General features: G+C 36.3%; 3 protein-coding genes across 3 annotated transcripts in view; 2 read left to right on the top strand and 1 right to left on the bottom strand.

The window, feature by feature from the left end:
* Positions 1–334: 334 nt before the first annotated feature.
* LOC115244360 (ATPase family AAA domain-containing protein 3A homolog) lies at positions 335–3,673 on the top strand. Its single transcript, XM_029821941.1, has 4 exons — positions 335–716; positions 1,614–2,088; positions 2,161–3,184; positions 3,341–3,673. Exons 1-4 carry the CDS (start codon positions 503–505, stop codon positions 3,467–3,469), a joined length of 1,842 nt encoding a protein of 613 aa, XP_029677801.1. The 5' UTR covers positions 335–502; the 3' UTR covers positions 3,470–3,673.
* Positions 3,674–7,127: 3,454 nt separating this feature from the next.
* On the top strand, positions 7,128–11,984 carry LOC115244351 (scavenger receptor class B member 1-like). The gene is made up of 3 exons (XM_029821926.1): positions 7,128–8,601; positions 8,993–9,105; positions 9,916–11,984. The coding sequence occupies exons 1-3, from the start codon at positions 7,918–7,920 to the stop codon at positions 10,244–10,246; spliced, it is 1,128 nt and encodes a 375-aa protein (XP_029677786.1). The 5' UTR covers positions 7,128–7,917; the 3' UTR covers positions 10,247–11,984.
* Positions 11,985–12,923: 939 nt separating this feature from the next.
* Positions 12,924–15,297, bottom strand: part of LOC115244361 (scavenger receptor class B member 1) — a 32,694-nt gene continuing 30,320 nt past the window's right edge. Inside the window, exon 6 of the mRNA XM_029821942.1 lies at positions 12,924–14,175. Coding sequence (XP_029677802.1) covers positions 13,933–14,175 — 243 coding nt within the window. The 3' untranslated portion in view covers positions 12,924–13,932. The remainder of the gene's footprint in view (positions 14,176–15,297) is intronic.

Raw genomic sequence — 15,297 nt, 5'->3', positions numbered from 1 at the left:
ATGACGTAACGTACATCGAGCCAATAAGAAATGTCAAGGAATGCAGTCGCGAAATTCAAATGCTCGATTAATCTATATTACTAATATATATATGTTTAAACTTAAAATCTGTAATAGAATAATAATACTAAAAATAATAATAATAATAATACTCATTTAATTTAACAATAATAATTTAATTTAATTATCATAATACTCATATAATAATAATAACAACCTGTCAACAGCCATATTGGATTTTAACATTTCTGGGCATTTCTGATTGGCCATTTTTTCGTACGATTGCGCATCCATGGGACTTGTTACATCTTTCGCTGAATTATCTATTGTTCGATTAATCACAGGCCTGATTCCTGATAACACGAGGGCCATTGGAGCAGCGCACACGTGACAGGCTCCGAGACGTCGCGCGTGTCGTGAAAGAGAGACGGAGAGACAGAGGCGCGCGAGCTTAACCTAAATCTTATTAGGAGCACGCCGGTACGAGCGTAGGAAGGAAAAAATGTCGTGGTTATTCGGCTATCGCAATTCGCAGCCGCCGCAGGATTTTTCGCAATTCATCGCGCAACCGCCACCCGGGGCGGGTGGCGGCGATAGCGGCAGCGGTGGCGGTAACAACCCTCCGAAGATTAGCAGTTCTCAAATGGAAGCATACAGATTCGACTCGGGCGCCCTGGAACGAGCCGCCTCGGCTGCAAGAGAACTCGAACGATCCAGTACGATGTTTCTTTGTTATTGACAATCACTCGTGAGATGTAATTACGCGTAGAATTACGTAAGCCAGCGGTTTTATAGAGGTTAGGATGGGCACGCGCAGGAGGAGAAGGGACATCTCGCGTGCTCGATGACGCAACTTTCCGCGGTGAATTCACCGATTGATCCGGCGAATAATGATTTTTCCCGAACCTCCGAGACACGGATCTTCGTAAATGATACTGACGAGACGATGACAATGCCATTATTATTGATTGTCTGTTAATCAGTTACATACTTTACGATTTTATTATTTTAATTTTTTTTTTGAGATTTTTCTTAAATTATACATATAAATGTTATTGTAAAAAGTATTAATATCATTTTTGCTTTAATATTTTATAGAGAGAATATATAAAATATATATTATTAAAACGAGAGAATTTTTTTTTATAATAATACTAATTTTAAAAATTATAATGTATATAATTGATTGTATATTGTTATAAATTAAACTTATACTATTTGTTAATTGTTAAAAATGATAAAGATATTGTGAGATTATAAATTACTTATGGTAAAATAATTGATTGTTTACTTATCAGTTATATACCTGTTGTTTGCGATTTTATTATTTGAGATTTTTTGCGTTCATATTTTTCTTTAATTACATATAAATATTACTGCAGAAAGTATTAATATTATTTTTGCTCCAATATTTTATAGAAAAAAAATATATAAAAAATATATATTATTAAAATGAGATTTTCTATAACGTTAATTTTAGAAATGATATATAGTTGATTATGATATTGTTACAAATTAAACTTATACTATTTGTTAATTGTTGAGAATGTCAAAGATATTCTTTGTGAAATTATAAAATACTTATAGTAAAATATTATTTTATTTAACTATAGAACATGCAAGAGATGCCTTGGATCTATCCAAAATGCAAGAAACCACAAAACAAGTGGAATTGCAGACTGAAATGAAGAAGTACGAAGCCAGTATTGAACAACTTAAAGTGGAGCAAAAGCGAGTGGATGCTGACGAAAGAAGGAAAACCATGCAAGAAGAGACAAAGCAGCATCAAATGAGGGCACAATATCAAGATCAATTGTCTAGAAAGCGTTACGAGGATCAATTAATCCAGCAACAAAAAATGAACGACGAAAATCTGAGAAGGCAAGAGGAATCAGTAGCCAAACAAGAAGCCATGAGGAAAGCTACGATAGAGCATGAGATGGAATTGAGGCATAAGAATGAGATGAGAAAATTAGAGGCGGAATTAAAGGCCAAAGCAAAGGTTGACAGAGAAAATCAAGATCTTAATTTAGAACAGATTAGATTAAAAGCCTCGGAGAAGAGGATTACCGTTTTAGAATCTATAAAGTAAGCAAGCAATACATTACTTATATTTTATTATAATTATAAATTTAATTTCATAATTATTATATCTTTCAGAACAGCCGGCTCAGTATTAGGTTCGGGAGCCAAAGCCATGCTGGAAGATTGGGATAAGATCCTTGCGGCGGCGGGCGGTCTGTCGCTTGTAGCCTTCGGAATATACACTGCCAAAGGCTCGACTGGCGTGGCATCGCGCTACATCGAGTCTCGCTTAGGGAAACCGTCGTTGGTGCGCGAGACATCTAGATTTACGTTCCTCGATACCATCCAGCATCCAATTCAAGCGGCGAAGAAGCTGAAAAGCAAACAGACCGATGCGCTGTCCGGCGTAATTCTCGCGCCGAAACTCGAGGAGAGGCTGCGCGACATCGCGATAGCCACGAAAAACACGAAGCACAATCGCGGCATGTATAGAAACATACTGATGCACGGTCCGCCGGGAACCGGCAAGACCATGTTCGCGAAGAAACTGGCCGAGCACTCTGGTATGGATTACGCGATCGTGACGGGTGGTGATCTGGCGCCGTTGGGTAGAGACGGCGTAACTGCCATTCACAAGGTGTTCGATTGGGCGTTGACGTCCCGAAAAGGGTTACTACTATTCATCGACGAGGCGGACGCGTTCCTAAGAAAGCGCTCAAGCGAGCATATCTCGGAGGATCTCCGGGCGATGTTGAACGCGTTCCTGTACCGGACCGGTGAACAGAGCAACAAGTTTATGCTGGTGCTTGCATCGAATACGCCCGAGCAGTTTGACTGGGCGGTAAACGATCGACTGGACGAGATGGTGGAGTTCCGTCTTCCGGGTCGCGAGGAACGCGAGCGTCTAGTCCGCCAGTACTTTGACAAGTTTGTCCTGCAGCCGGCAATCGAGGGTAATAAGAGATTGAAAGTCGCGCAATTCGACTACAGCTCGCTGTGTAGCAAGATGGCCGATCTGACAGAAGGAATGTCTGGGCGAGAGTTGGCAAAACTCGGAGTCACTTGGCAAGCGGCGGCCTACGCCTCAGAGGACGGCGTGTTAACGGAAAAGATGGTCATGGATAGGTGTCTCGAAGCCATTAAGCAGCACAAACAGAAGGTGCTTTTTAATATTTAATATACTAAAAACACGAAGTCTGAAACTCATTTAAAAGATGTTTAACATATTTGATTACGACGTTTTTTTTAGACATGTGCTTGTATGAAATTCATGAAATATATGGAATTTACTTATGGTGTGTTGCTCATGTTACAGGTACAATGGCAAAGCGAGCAAGAGAAGCAAGAATCGAAGTCAATATATGCCATGGAGGACGATGCAATTATCCGTTCGACTTCAAAAATTCCGGCGATAGAACCATGTCCTACAATAGCCACAGCCTAGATAATTGCAAGACGCAATTGTGTATGGTCTTTGAAAGATCAGGTTAATAGCGAGATCCAATAAAATATGGAAGGGATAAAAGTACAAATGCCGCCCAGAAAAAGATTATTCTGGCGATTTTTGTATTGTAAGGCAGAGACGCACATTGGTCACTTGTTACAAATGTACATTTACATAGGACAATTAAATCGTAATTCTATAAATGCTTCTCATCGTCTCTCATCATTCATCTTTTCTTGTGACAGCGTGAAAACTCGTAATGAAGTCATTTTTCGTAAATTAAATGGATAATTTTTTTTTAGGCGGCTTCAAGAAGAATCGCAATTATGTTAATTTATATGTGTTTACTGAGAAAAAAAGGGGCGAATATCTTTTGCCGCCACAACAATGACATCGACAAGCAGACAGATACACCTTTGAGCTCGTCAAAAATGTTTTGAAACATTACACTAATTAATTCCTATCGTGATTTCTGCAGTAATTTAGATTATTTGAAACTTTAAGAAACGTTAAAAAATATCTTATATACGACGGTATAATATTTTATATTCGAGCACACATATATTTCCTTATCAATTATCTTCGTTTTTTCAGGAAAGTGCGACAAGATTGAATACTGTTGCAAGAATGCAATCGGTGTCGCGATTATTTTTGTGTTGTGAAAATAACGAAAAGATTTGACGACCTTGTAGAAAGAATCTCAGTCGTGTATATGTGAATCCATCTATCGATTTAATCTCTTCATCTGGCGTCTGATCCATCTGGCTTCTCTTGTAAATTCTCGCGACGAGATTATTATTATTGTTGCCATCCCGACAACACGTTACGACATTCGATTCGATTCGACAGACTATCAAATCGCCATTCTTATCACCGGCGTCTTCGAGCCTCGAGTCCGATTTTTTTTCGCAATTTTGTTATACATATACTCGCACATATTTCGTCAGATGTGCTCGGTATGATCACGTTATTGAGGCCGGTTACCCTTGCGTAATTATACATACACGCGATCGAGATAAAAGCGGCTCGCTGCTTATCATCGTACGACGTTAAGGACGACGTAAGAGAAAACTACGAGGCGCAGCGGAGGATGCGCGCGGGTGAAGAGGCCATCCGCTAGTCATAACACAACAATACTTTACGATAGAGCATCGAATGGACATGTTTCAAGTCACGTCAAGCAATTAGCATGCATCGAGGAGAAAAAAATGCACACATAAATTGCACAATATTGCTACTGTTTGCGCTGAGCCAGGCGCTGAACTTTGTGGAAAGATGATAGGATTTTTATGAAAAATTACTTAATATGTATAAATTGTTGATGTATACATATTTTATGCTTTTCGTGTTAAGACTAATCAAGATAAAATGTGGTTATATAATGATAAAAAATGAATTATATAATGATAAATGAAGTTACTTAATATTTAGTCTAACGTTTTAAAATTTTAATAAATCAATACAATATTAAAAAATTATATAAAAAATCTCTTCTTTTTATAACATTTTTAAATTATATATTTTATGCGAAAATTAGGATAAATTTTAACAATTTTCAAACGTTTTCAAAAAAGAACAAAATACCTTTGGAAATGAATATGGCTATCCTAAATATACATGTACAGGATGTTCTAGGTCAGGTCAATGAAACTTCAGGATCTTATAGAAAATTGAATTTGGAACAAAAAAGTTCCGATAAACATATTCCGGAAATGCTTCGTTAAAAAGTTACAGCTAACAAATTTTGAAAAATTATGTTCTTTTGATGATTTTTAAAAATAACTTTAAAACCCTTCATTTGCTTGAAAAAAGTAAGGAAATAAATCTGATGGGTAATTAAATAACAAACTAAATTACACCAATTTCATTTAATTCTGATAAAGCGTTCAAAAGAAAATAAGCTCAAAACAAGGAAAAAAACAAAAACTTGAAAAAACCACCTTTTGATGGTCTTTGTGTAAACACTACATTCGTAATGCAAATATTGCAAATGTAAACATAAAAATGTTTTTGTTAAATCTTGATCATAACTAATTACTTCCAGAGAATTTATATTAGCTATAACTTTTTAACGAAGCATTTCCGGACCTATGGATTTATAGGAACTTTTCTGTTCCATATTCAATTTCCTATAAGATCCTGAAGTTTCATTGACATGACCTGGGAATACCCTGTATATGTATGACGTTAAACTTAACCTATTAACTTTTCCAGTCAATTATTTTATCTTTTTGACGTAATGTTTTTCAATTTGCTAATTGATAGAAAAAAAAGAGGGAGAAAATGAAAGGCGCCACTACATCTATAAAAATATAATGAGTAAAATGTATATATATACATAAATATCGAAGAGATAAGTTTCTTAGAAATTATATTTCCACGTATAAAGTGATCTGCAGTATGATTTACGTAAGTGTAGCATTATCTAAAGACTTTAAAGACTTTTTTAAATTAGGTATAACAACCGTTACATTACATGTTATTCCCATGTTATATAGCAGTTATATTCTGTGTTTGCTGGGATATTTACTTCATTAGAATTACAAGATCTTGTAAAAATCATTTTAATGTATTGACCGTAGATAGCACGTACATCGAGCTAGATCTCGTTTTCCGCATGACATCTTGGTTTTAATTACATGTATCTTCACGGATCCTTATATATTCTTTTGACATTATTATTATATTTCTTTCATGCGTTCGATGCATGATTCCAACAAGAATGAGATAAAAGGTTTTTACGTAAAAGCTTTATGTAAAAAACTAGAGCAAAGATTCTCACACTATTATTACGATTGCAAACCGCTATCTAAAAAATGTTACAGGACTTTTCTGTTCAGTTTACTGTGCTCTACTTGCTCACGAGCGTTGTCAAGGGTGCTTTGGGACACCCTGTATATGGCTATTAGAAATTATCATTTAATTATGTACAACTGTTTTTTACTTATATTATGCGAATAATTATACGTTTAGTACGTTCTGAGAATGACAGGGCGAGCAAGCTGCGCGTCCAGGAACTCGGTCCTTACATCTACCAGGAGACGAAGGATCGCGTGAACGTGGTGATGCACGAGAACGGCACGGTGACCTTCCAGGATAAGAGATCGTTCGTGTGGATGGGGGGTAGACCCGACAACGACACCATCGTGCTGCCGAATGTGCCGTTGATGTTCACCACCGCATACGTCCGGGATCGGAGCTTTGCGGTGCGTTTCGTCATCAACACAGTGTTGTCGACCCTACAAGATGGCTATTAGAAATTATCATTTAATTATGTACAACTGTTTTTTACTTATATTATGCGAATAATTATACGTTTAGTACGTTCTGAGAATGAGAAAGTTTTAATACATTCTTCAATGAAACATCAATTAAAAAAAAAGGGACACATAGGTACCTAGTGAAAAATTATTCGGACTATTTATATTATTGTTATACCGTGACAAATTTTTGATCGGTGTTTCACTTTCACATATATGTATATATATACAATATATATATACGTAAATAACTGTAAGATAGCCTCGGCGTTTCCTTTGAGTTTTCCCGAGCAGGGAGATATCTCGAATCATGTTTTTCCGTCTGCCGGCGATAAAATGCGGTCGTACGATCCCCCATCCGGCACAGACTCCTATTTAACTCCCGATAATGAATCGAATGACATCGATTTATTACGTTGACAGTCGTGGTGCGAAAATAAACCCTACTTGGCGCTATCTTTCCTAAGCACTTTAGCGGGGAGGCTTTAACACCCAGGTCAACGACGACCTTGACAGTGAGCTCTCTTCTATTCTTCCTCATCTTTCTGTTTTTCCTCGAATATCTGCATCTATATTTCTCGCATTGTGTTTGCGATTGACCAGAAGCGAGTAATCTTACGTACAAATGCCAGAAAAAAGAAAAAAGAAGACTTTTATTTTTCTAAAAATTTTTCAAGGGTCTTTCGGAATTTTCCTTGCACGTGAAATTCTCAGGTAGTCTCTCCCCGAAATATTCGAATACCTGAAAGAGAACGGGGGGAGAAGGCGTTTGGAAAGCGCTCTGGATCGCCTCTGAACTATTTGTGTATCGGGAGGTGTTAAACATCAGAGGTCATCACCGCGGTAAGGTTATCGTTGGATTTTAACCAAAAGGGGGGAGATTTTTGTACGCCGTTGGCTGTGACTCGAGCATTAGTTGGACGAAAACGTTGCTCGTCGACGACGACGGATTTATCTGTTCGCGCTCCCACGACTTCGTCAAAGTTCTTATCTGATGCGTTTAACTATTCGTCTTCCGCTCTCTCTCTTTCTACGAGAGATTAGATTGATTTAAGCTTTGGACGAGAAAACTTTTCAGAGAGGGATTTACTTTCGATCGCGGTTTCAAACCGATCTGTGTGTTCCTCTCAAAATTCGCGAGATTTAATTAAGTTGTGAAGACTATCCTTTGAATTTCTACGAATCGGGATGGCAATCTCGGTGGTCGACACCGCGCTCGACATCGAGAAGAAAGCGATGAAGCATTGCACTCGACGCAATCGTCTTCACAGCTGGCTGACTTGGATCTATTGCGGCATGTTCCTGATGAGCTTCGCGAGCTTCTACGCTTTTTGGTACACAGACACCTTCTCCGACTACGTGCTTTCGCAGATGGAACTCCGCAACGGCACTCGTACCTTCGACCTGTGGCAGCATCCGCCTATCAAGCTCGAGTACAAGATTCGCATCTTCAATTATACGAACGTGGAGGATTTCGAGGCGGACAGGGCGAGCAAGCTGCGCGTCCAGGAACTCGGTCCTTACATCTACCAGGAGACGAAGGATCGCGTGAACGTGGTGATGCACGAGAACGGCACGGTGACCTTCCAGGATAAGAGATCGTTCGTGTGGATGGGGGGTAGACCCGACAACGACACCATCTTGGTGCCGAATGTGCCGTTGATGTTCACCACCGCGTACGTCCGGGATCGGAGCTTTGCGGTGCGTTTCGTCATCAACACAGTGTTGTCGACCCTACAAGAGCGGTCCTTTATCAATGAGACAGCCGGCGGTTTCATCTGGGGATACGACAACCGTCTCTTTGACATGGTCAAACCATTGATGATGTTCGAGCGTGACATACCGTACGACAAGTTTGGCATCCTGGTTACAGTACGTATATAACTGCGTTTAATCGCAGAAAGATTTTCGATATGAACAATAAAATTTTTTTTACAAATGTGTTTATTAAAAGAGCTTATTTATTTTCTCGAAATATTTTTATTTTATGATAAATAGAAAATAAAAATAAACTCATAAAAAAAATATTTTATAAGTCATGTATGTATGTGTGTGTATGACAAGAAGTTTTACTACTGTATTCGGTATAAAATATTCATTTCTTTAATCATATAACATTACTTTTATATAATAAATTTGCGCAAATTGTCTATAAATTGGAATAACAAGCAGTACAAAAAAATTTTTATGTGACAAAAATATTTTATGTGAGATATTTATGAGTTAAATGTCTTTCAATCGCGCATCTCTTTTTTGATTGCAGAGAAATGGTGTCAGTAAGGATCGCGTCACGGTAAGCACGGGATCGCGAAGCCTCGACAATCTCGGCATGGTCGAGCGAGTAAATGGGATAGACAAAAAAAAAGAGAATAAAAAGTAAATCTCCTTTTTCGTACAAAATAGATTATAATAGAAATAGTGTCTCTATCGTAGCATACGATTATAAAAATGCGTTATTTTGCAGAAAGACACCGAATCTCGAGATTACTTTTTCTTTTGCAGAACAATATATATAGGATGTTCTAAGTCAGGTCAATAAAACTTCAGTGTCTTATAAAAAATTGAATTTGGGACAAAAAAGTTCCTATAAATATAGGTTTGGAAACGCTTCGTTAAAAAGTTATAGCTAATAAACTTCGAAATATTACGTTTTTTTGATGATTTTTAAAAATCACTTCAAAACTCTTCATCCATTTGAAAAAAGTAACGAAATAAATCTGATGTGTAATTAAATAACAAACTAAATTATATCAATTTTATTTAATTCTGATAAGGCGTTCAAAAGAAAATAAACAGAAAACAACGAAAAAAGCAAAAACTTGAATAAACCACCTTTTGATGGTCTTTGTGTAAACACTACATTCATAATGCAAACATTCCAAATGCAAACATAAAAATGTTCTTATTTAATTTTGATAATAAATAATTACTTACAGAGAGTTTATTAGCTATAAATTTTTAACGAAGCATTTCCGGATCTATGTTTATAGGATCTTTTCTGTTCCAAATTCAATTTCCTATAAGATCCTATAAGACCTTTCATTGATCTGACTTGACACACTCTGTATACAGTATATAATTTATGTTTGAGAGATAGTTTATGTTATGAGAGATATTAAAAAGCATAATTAATTGTATTTCCATTGCTTCCGCAATTAAAAACAAGAAAAAAATGTAATAAAATTTTTGTCTCCAGCGCATCGCGACTCCCATGGCCGGTTGGTCAAGAACGCAGGTGAATCTGGAGGTGCGAAAAGCGATTGGCGTGCCATTTCTCGGAAAACTGAAGGACGGCGCGATTCTTCCGCTCATCTGGATGGAGATGGGGGTAGACAAGATTCCGGAATCGATGTTGGAGATCCTTCAAGAGGCGCATTTCACAGTTGCCAGAGTGGAGATGGCTCTACAATGGTGCAGTCTCATAGCCATGATACTCTCCTTGAGCGCGCTGGTCACCTATCTCTGGAAGTGTCGCGTTCAACGGGACAAGAGCCTTCCAAGAAAATTGTTCGTCTGAATAAACGATCTTATCGAATCGACAGGGAAAAAAAGTAGTAGTTCGAGATCGAAAGAGTGCATCCGAGGAGAGGAAAAGGATTCTAAGATAGCACGAATGTGTCTAAAAGAAAGATTAATTTTTTGAAACATTTTAAAACGCCTCTTAAATTTTCTTCAGAGACGGTTTTCAGAGTCTCGGGTTTTTGAGTCGATATTCGCCTTGAATAGAGAAGATATTATGCGATTATGCAAATCGTTAGGCTTTCGCAAAATTGCAAACGGGAATTTATAACATCTTGAGTAAAAATAATAATGTTGTGCAATTAAAATAATGTACATAGCAAATTATATGTGAAACAATTTGATACACACTCTGTCATTATTATTGTATTTATAGAGATAATTTTAATATGATAATCGACAGAGATGAGGAAAGAAACACGAAAATATCAGTCTTCTAAAATCACATATTAAAAATATTTAGTTAATAATGTATCGAATTAAAATAGTTCAGTTATAAACAGTAGTTATTAGTCATAAACAGTATCAACTTGTTCGAATTACGACAATCCGTATCAAACATTTTGAAAAAATTACGAATATAGATATTAGTTTCTATTGTACTTGTAATGTTAGAGAGAGAATGTTTCTTTCTTTCTTATATTGTAGAAAAGTAGGTAAAACGACGAAAATTAAAAAAAGATAGGTGCGCTAAAACAAATATCTAAGCTAGCTATATAAACAATGCGATACGGGATTCCTTTTATTTTGTACGATATTGCAGAATTACGATTTACGGCCGAGTGACGGCGAAAATATTATATAATAATATAATCGATCCAGAAAGATCGGATGACGAAGAGCGTAAAGTTCATTCTCATGGACTTTAAGCTCCATGTCGTTGGACCGGCTCTTACGAGAAACTGACGTACCGCGTTGCAACGTGAAAGAAAAAAGAAAAAAAAAAGGAACACACCCGCAACGCGGCCAAGTTGTGATTAAGGCTTTGAAAGTGCGTCGAAATTATATGTAATTATGTAGAGACGGATGCAATCCGTCGTGACATTACATTTGTCGTGTTATTATCAAATAGTTGCTTACCGCAACGGTGTATTACGTGCGACGGTATGTACCATGTTACCAATGATGTGATGGACAACCGTACTTAAAATTAAGTGCTGACACGTAGCAGTACGTATTACATACGACCATTTAATTAGCTCGTTATCTCGATAGCGAGATACACGATGTAGGGTGCTTTAACATTTAAGTTTTTTTGTTTTTTTTTTTTTTGTTGGGTTCCTGCGACACTCGCGATATTTAACCGATATATCAATGTATATACGTGTCGCCTTTTCTAACAAAAATGTAGGAACGAAGAAGAGAGAAACACGCGAGCTTTTGCTTGATCTGTATTCTCTTTTAGAATTTCTCGATGTGTCGATATGAAAAAAAAAAGTATATATATATATATACATAATACAAATGTCATATATCTTTATTTTATAGATTAAAAAAAAATTTTGTTTAGTATAAATCTTTATTTTTTGCAATCATCTCCGCAATTCCGTCGATTTTCACTCACGTGTTTCGGAAATAATTTTTTTCTGCGGTCGTAAATTAAAAATCGCTTGATTTATTAATTAATTCGTCCGTGTACGTGTATATCGGACCTGTATCCGTCGTATTAAAATACCGACAATTCTTGTAACGACGTATTCCGAGAAACGAAATAAATGTTCAATTCCTTTAAAAAATGCGCGAAAGACTTGTTTTCGCAAAAAAGCTGTCTCCACCTCCACGATACGCGCGTTACACATATAAAGACACGCACTGTCGATCATCGTGTGCGTCGGCGATAACGCGTAATAATATTTATTATTGTGCGCAATAACATCGGCGTGTCGCAATATGTCAGCTTATGACGTGTAAGTTGGTGTGGGAGCGGAATGATTGTGAACACCAAATCGATATTTCACCATAAAATTAATTCTATCGTATATTTTCCTCACCTGTTGCATTCTCATGAGTTTTTAATTCCGTCCTTCACTGCAGGAAGAACGGAAGCTTGAGAAATTTTCATTTAAATTCCCAGAACGAAGGAGAGAAGGGGAATACATACATGCGTGAATAAAAAGTACAAGTAGATAAGAGTAGAAGCTTCCAATCTTTCCCTCCCTCTTTCTTTTACGAATTTAAATCAAAATATATATTTCTTTTGATACCCTATTTTATTTTCATAGAGTTATACGCGCGTGATTTATGAGTTAGTAAAATACATATCGAAAGAATACAACCATCTAATGATTACACTGACACCAATAACCTGATTATTTTTTCTCGCACACAATTCATTTGGCATCTTTTGATTTCTATCGTACAAATATATCTACGTCGAATAATATTATTTATAATAGTAATATATAATAATAAAATAATAGTAATACATGTACAAACGAAAATAACGAGAAATAGTACATTCTTGATAATTACAATTAGTAAACGATAACGATCGGCCAAGTTCCTATGTACAGAAAAAAATTTCTGTCATTCTGCTATTAATATGTCTTAATTTTACACATATACTCCTCGTCGCAAAAAACACTCGCGAAAACAATTCCGATTAAGGAGTCGCGAACGTAGTTTGGCCTCGGGACGCTTCATGGACGGAATATCAATTTCATCTTCGATAATAACGTCGGTAATTCACAACAATAATTATATCTATCGTCTCGCGCGATTAAACGTTGATTTAAAATTCTGTAATGTTTTCGATTCTAGAACGAGGAAAGCCGCTCATCAATATTAACAATTACGGTATGTTATAAATGTCATCGTAAATTTCAATCGCCAAGTTCCTCGGAAGAATGACATAACTCACGTTTTTCATTTTCATGCTGTCAAGAAAAAATATTGCACCGAGAAGCGTCATAGATAATCTGTGAAAAGATCGGATTTTTTTCCCCTTAGCATTATAATATAGAATAAAAAGATTTTGGTAAATCACAACTAAACGTGTAATAAAATCTTTCTTTCTCGTCTATTTTAACTAAATTTCTAATTTAATAAAAGTGTTATTTTATTCCCCAAAAAAATTCAATGATAAGAATTTTTAAAAAATGCGATAAATATAGAATTTTCATTAAAAAAAAAATATTGACTCTAAATTTATCGAATTTAATATTATTTCATCGAATTTAATGTAAAATATTATTTATTCCCAAAGTATTTTTCTTGATATGAATTTTCGGAGAGTTAGTTCTTTTACAGAAAAATATCATTGATTTGTCTTAATTTCGTAAAATTACGTACGTAATACTGAAGCACTTGCTCCACAAATCTCGAATTTATTTGTACTTACGCGACTCATCCGTCTGTCAAAATACGCTCCCGAAAAACGGGAGGGGAAAAGAAGAGAAGTACACGCGAGTGACGTAACATAAATAATCTAACACATCGGCGTAAAATTCGCGTCGCTCTCTCTCTCTCTCTCTCTCTCTCTCTCTCTTCGATAAATTCGCCTGTAACAATCCTAATCGAGAGATAAAACACATGCCCATCGTCTTACAATAAGATAAGCATATTATCGTACAGGTCCTCGCGCGTTTCTCGTCGCCGGATGAGACTCGAGGCACTCGCGCACTCGTCGACTTCCCTCAATCACACGATCCGATTTAAATTTGACACCCGTAAATTTTTCTTTTTTTACTTGCTGAAGGCTAGATTCACCTGGCCAGTCTTGGTGTTGGTTGCGTTCGCCGGCAACGGACTGCTGAGGTGAAGTTTCTCCTGACGTTTGGCGGCACGTGCCAAGCACATGAACGCTCCCAGAAGAACGATCGCCCCGATCGCGGCGAGGGCGCCGGAAACCGCGGCATGGGCCACCGGAGGCAGGTCCACCACCAATTTCAGCAAGGTACGCATCTCCTGGGGTAGCTCGTCGACGCACTGCGCGAGAAAGAAAAGTATATATTATCCGTTTAAGCTACTGGGCGATCGATTTCGATCGCGTGAGTTTTATCAGAAATCTCATCTTTCAAAATCACGAATTGATTTGTCAAATAACTCACTAAATTATTTGGAATTTTTATCACTCCTTGCCGTTAAATAATTTGCATACGCATTCCTTCCTTTCCAATATTTTATTCATACTATTTGATATCTTATTGACAAAGTCAACGAAAAAAAAAAAAAAAAAAAAATTTGAGCTATGCGAGAATATAAATAGAAAAAAAATTCTCAATTTATCTGTGGTAAGATATCTCGCCAGAATTGTCGTCACACAATCAATTATAAAAAGATCGATCTTTGTTTAACATTCCGCGAAACTTCCTTTTAAATTGAAAATAAATATTCAAGGCAGAAATTTCTTAATATCGTTAATGTTGCATTGTGAGGGGACGCCGTTGAACTCTTTATTAGCGACGTCGGGATACGAGTTCCATTAATATGAATCATAAGCTAAAACATGTGTAGTGTATTCTACGCGTGCACGGTATTCAAACGCACGTCGTGTGCGATGTGTTACATCCGCACAAATGGCGAACGGTAGGCACGTTCGCCATTGTCGTCGAAGACAAAAATAAAATTTTACCTGTGTGACCGTGCTCGATGACGACAATTCGTAAGCGACGCGACATTCCTTCGCCAGTAACGTATTGTAAATTAAGAAAGGCAGAGAGACAGAATCACATAGAATATAATCAACAGAGAAATAACACGTAATTTAAAAAGTGAAAATTTGAACTCACCAAAAATTAAGAATAATATTATACCCCATAAATATTTTAATATGTATAAGTTCTGTTTTATAATTATACATCAAAAATAAAATTTGTTTCGATCAAATAAATATATTTTGTTAATTTCGATTTATTTTACTTAATAAATAAATATGTATATACTTTGTTTCCAAAAATGTTTTGTTATATTAAATAAATTATTAGTTGCATGTAATAAAAATTATAATTTTTTAAATACTATATTTAAAATTTTAATATAAAAAATGTTTATTCGAAGATAAAAAATTATTTTAAAATAAAGAAATCCTATGTTTTTGAAACTACCAGC

The sequence above is a fragment of the Formica exsecta genome, unplaced genomic scaffold, assembly GCF_003651465.1.
Source record: "Formica exsecta isolate Colony F162 unplaced genomic scaffold, ASM365146v1 scaffold81, whole genome shotgun sequence".
NCBI lineage: Eukaryota > Metazoa > Arthropoda > Insecta > Hymenoptera > Formicidae > Formica > Formica exsecta.
This window is presented reverse-complemented; position numbering and strand designations above follow the sequence as displayed.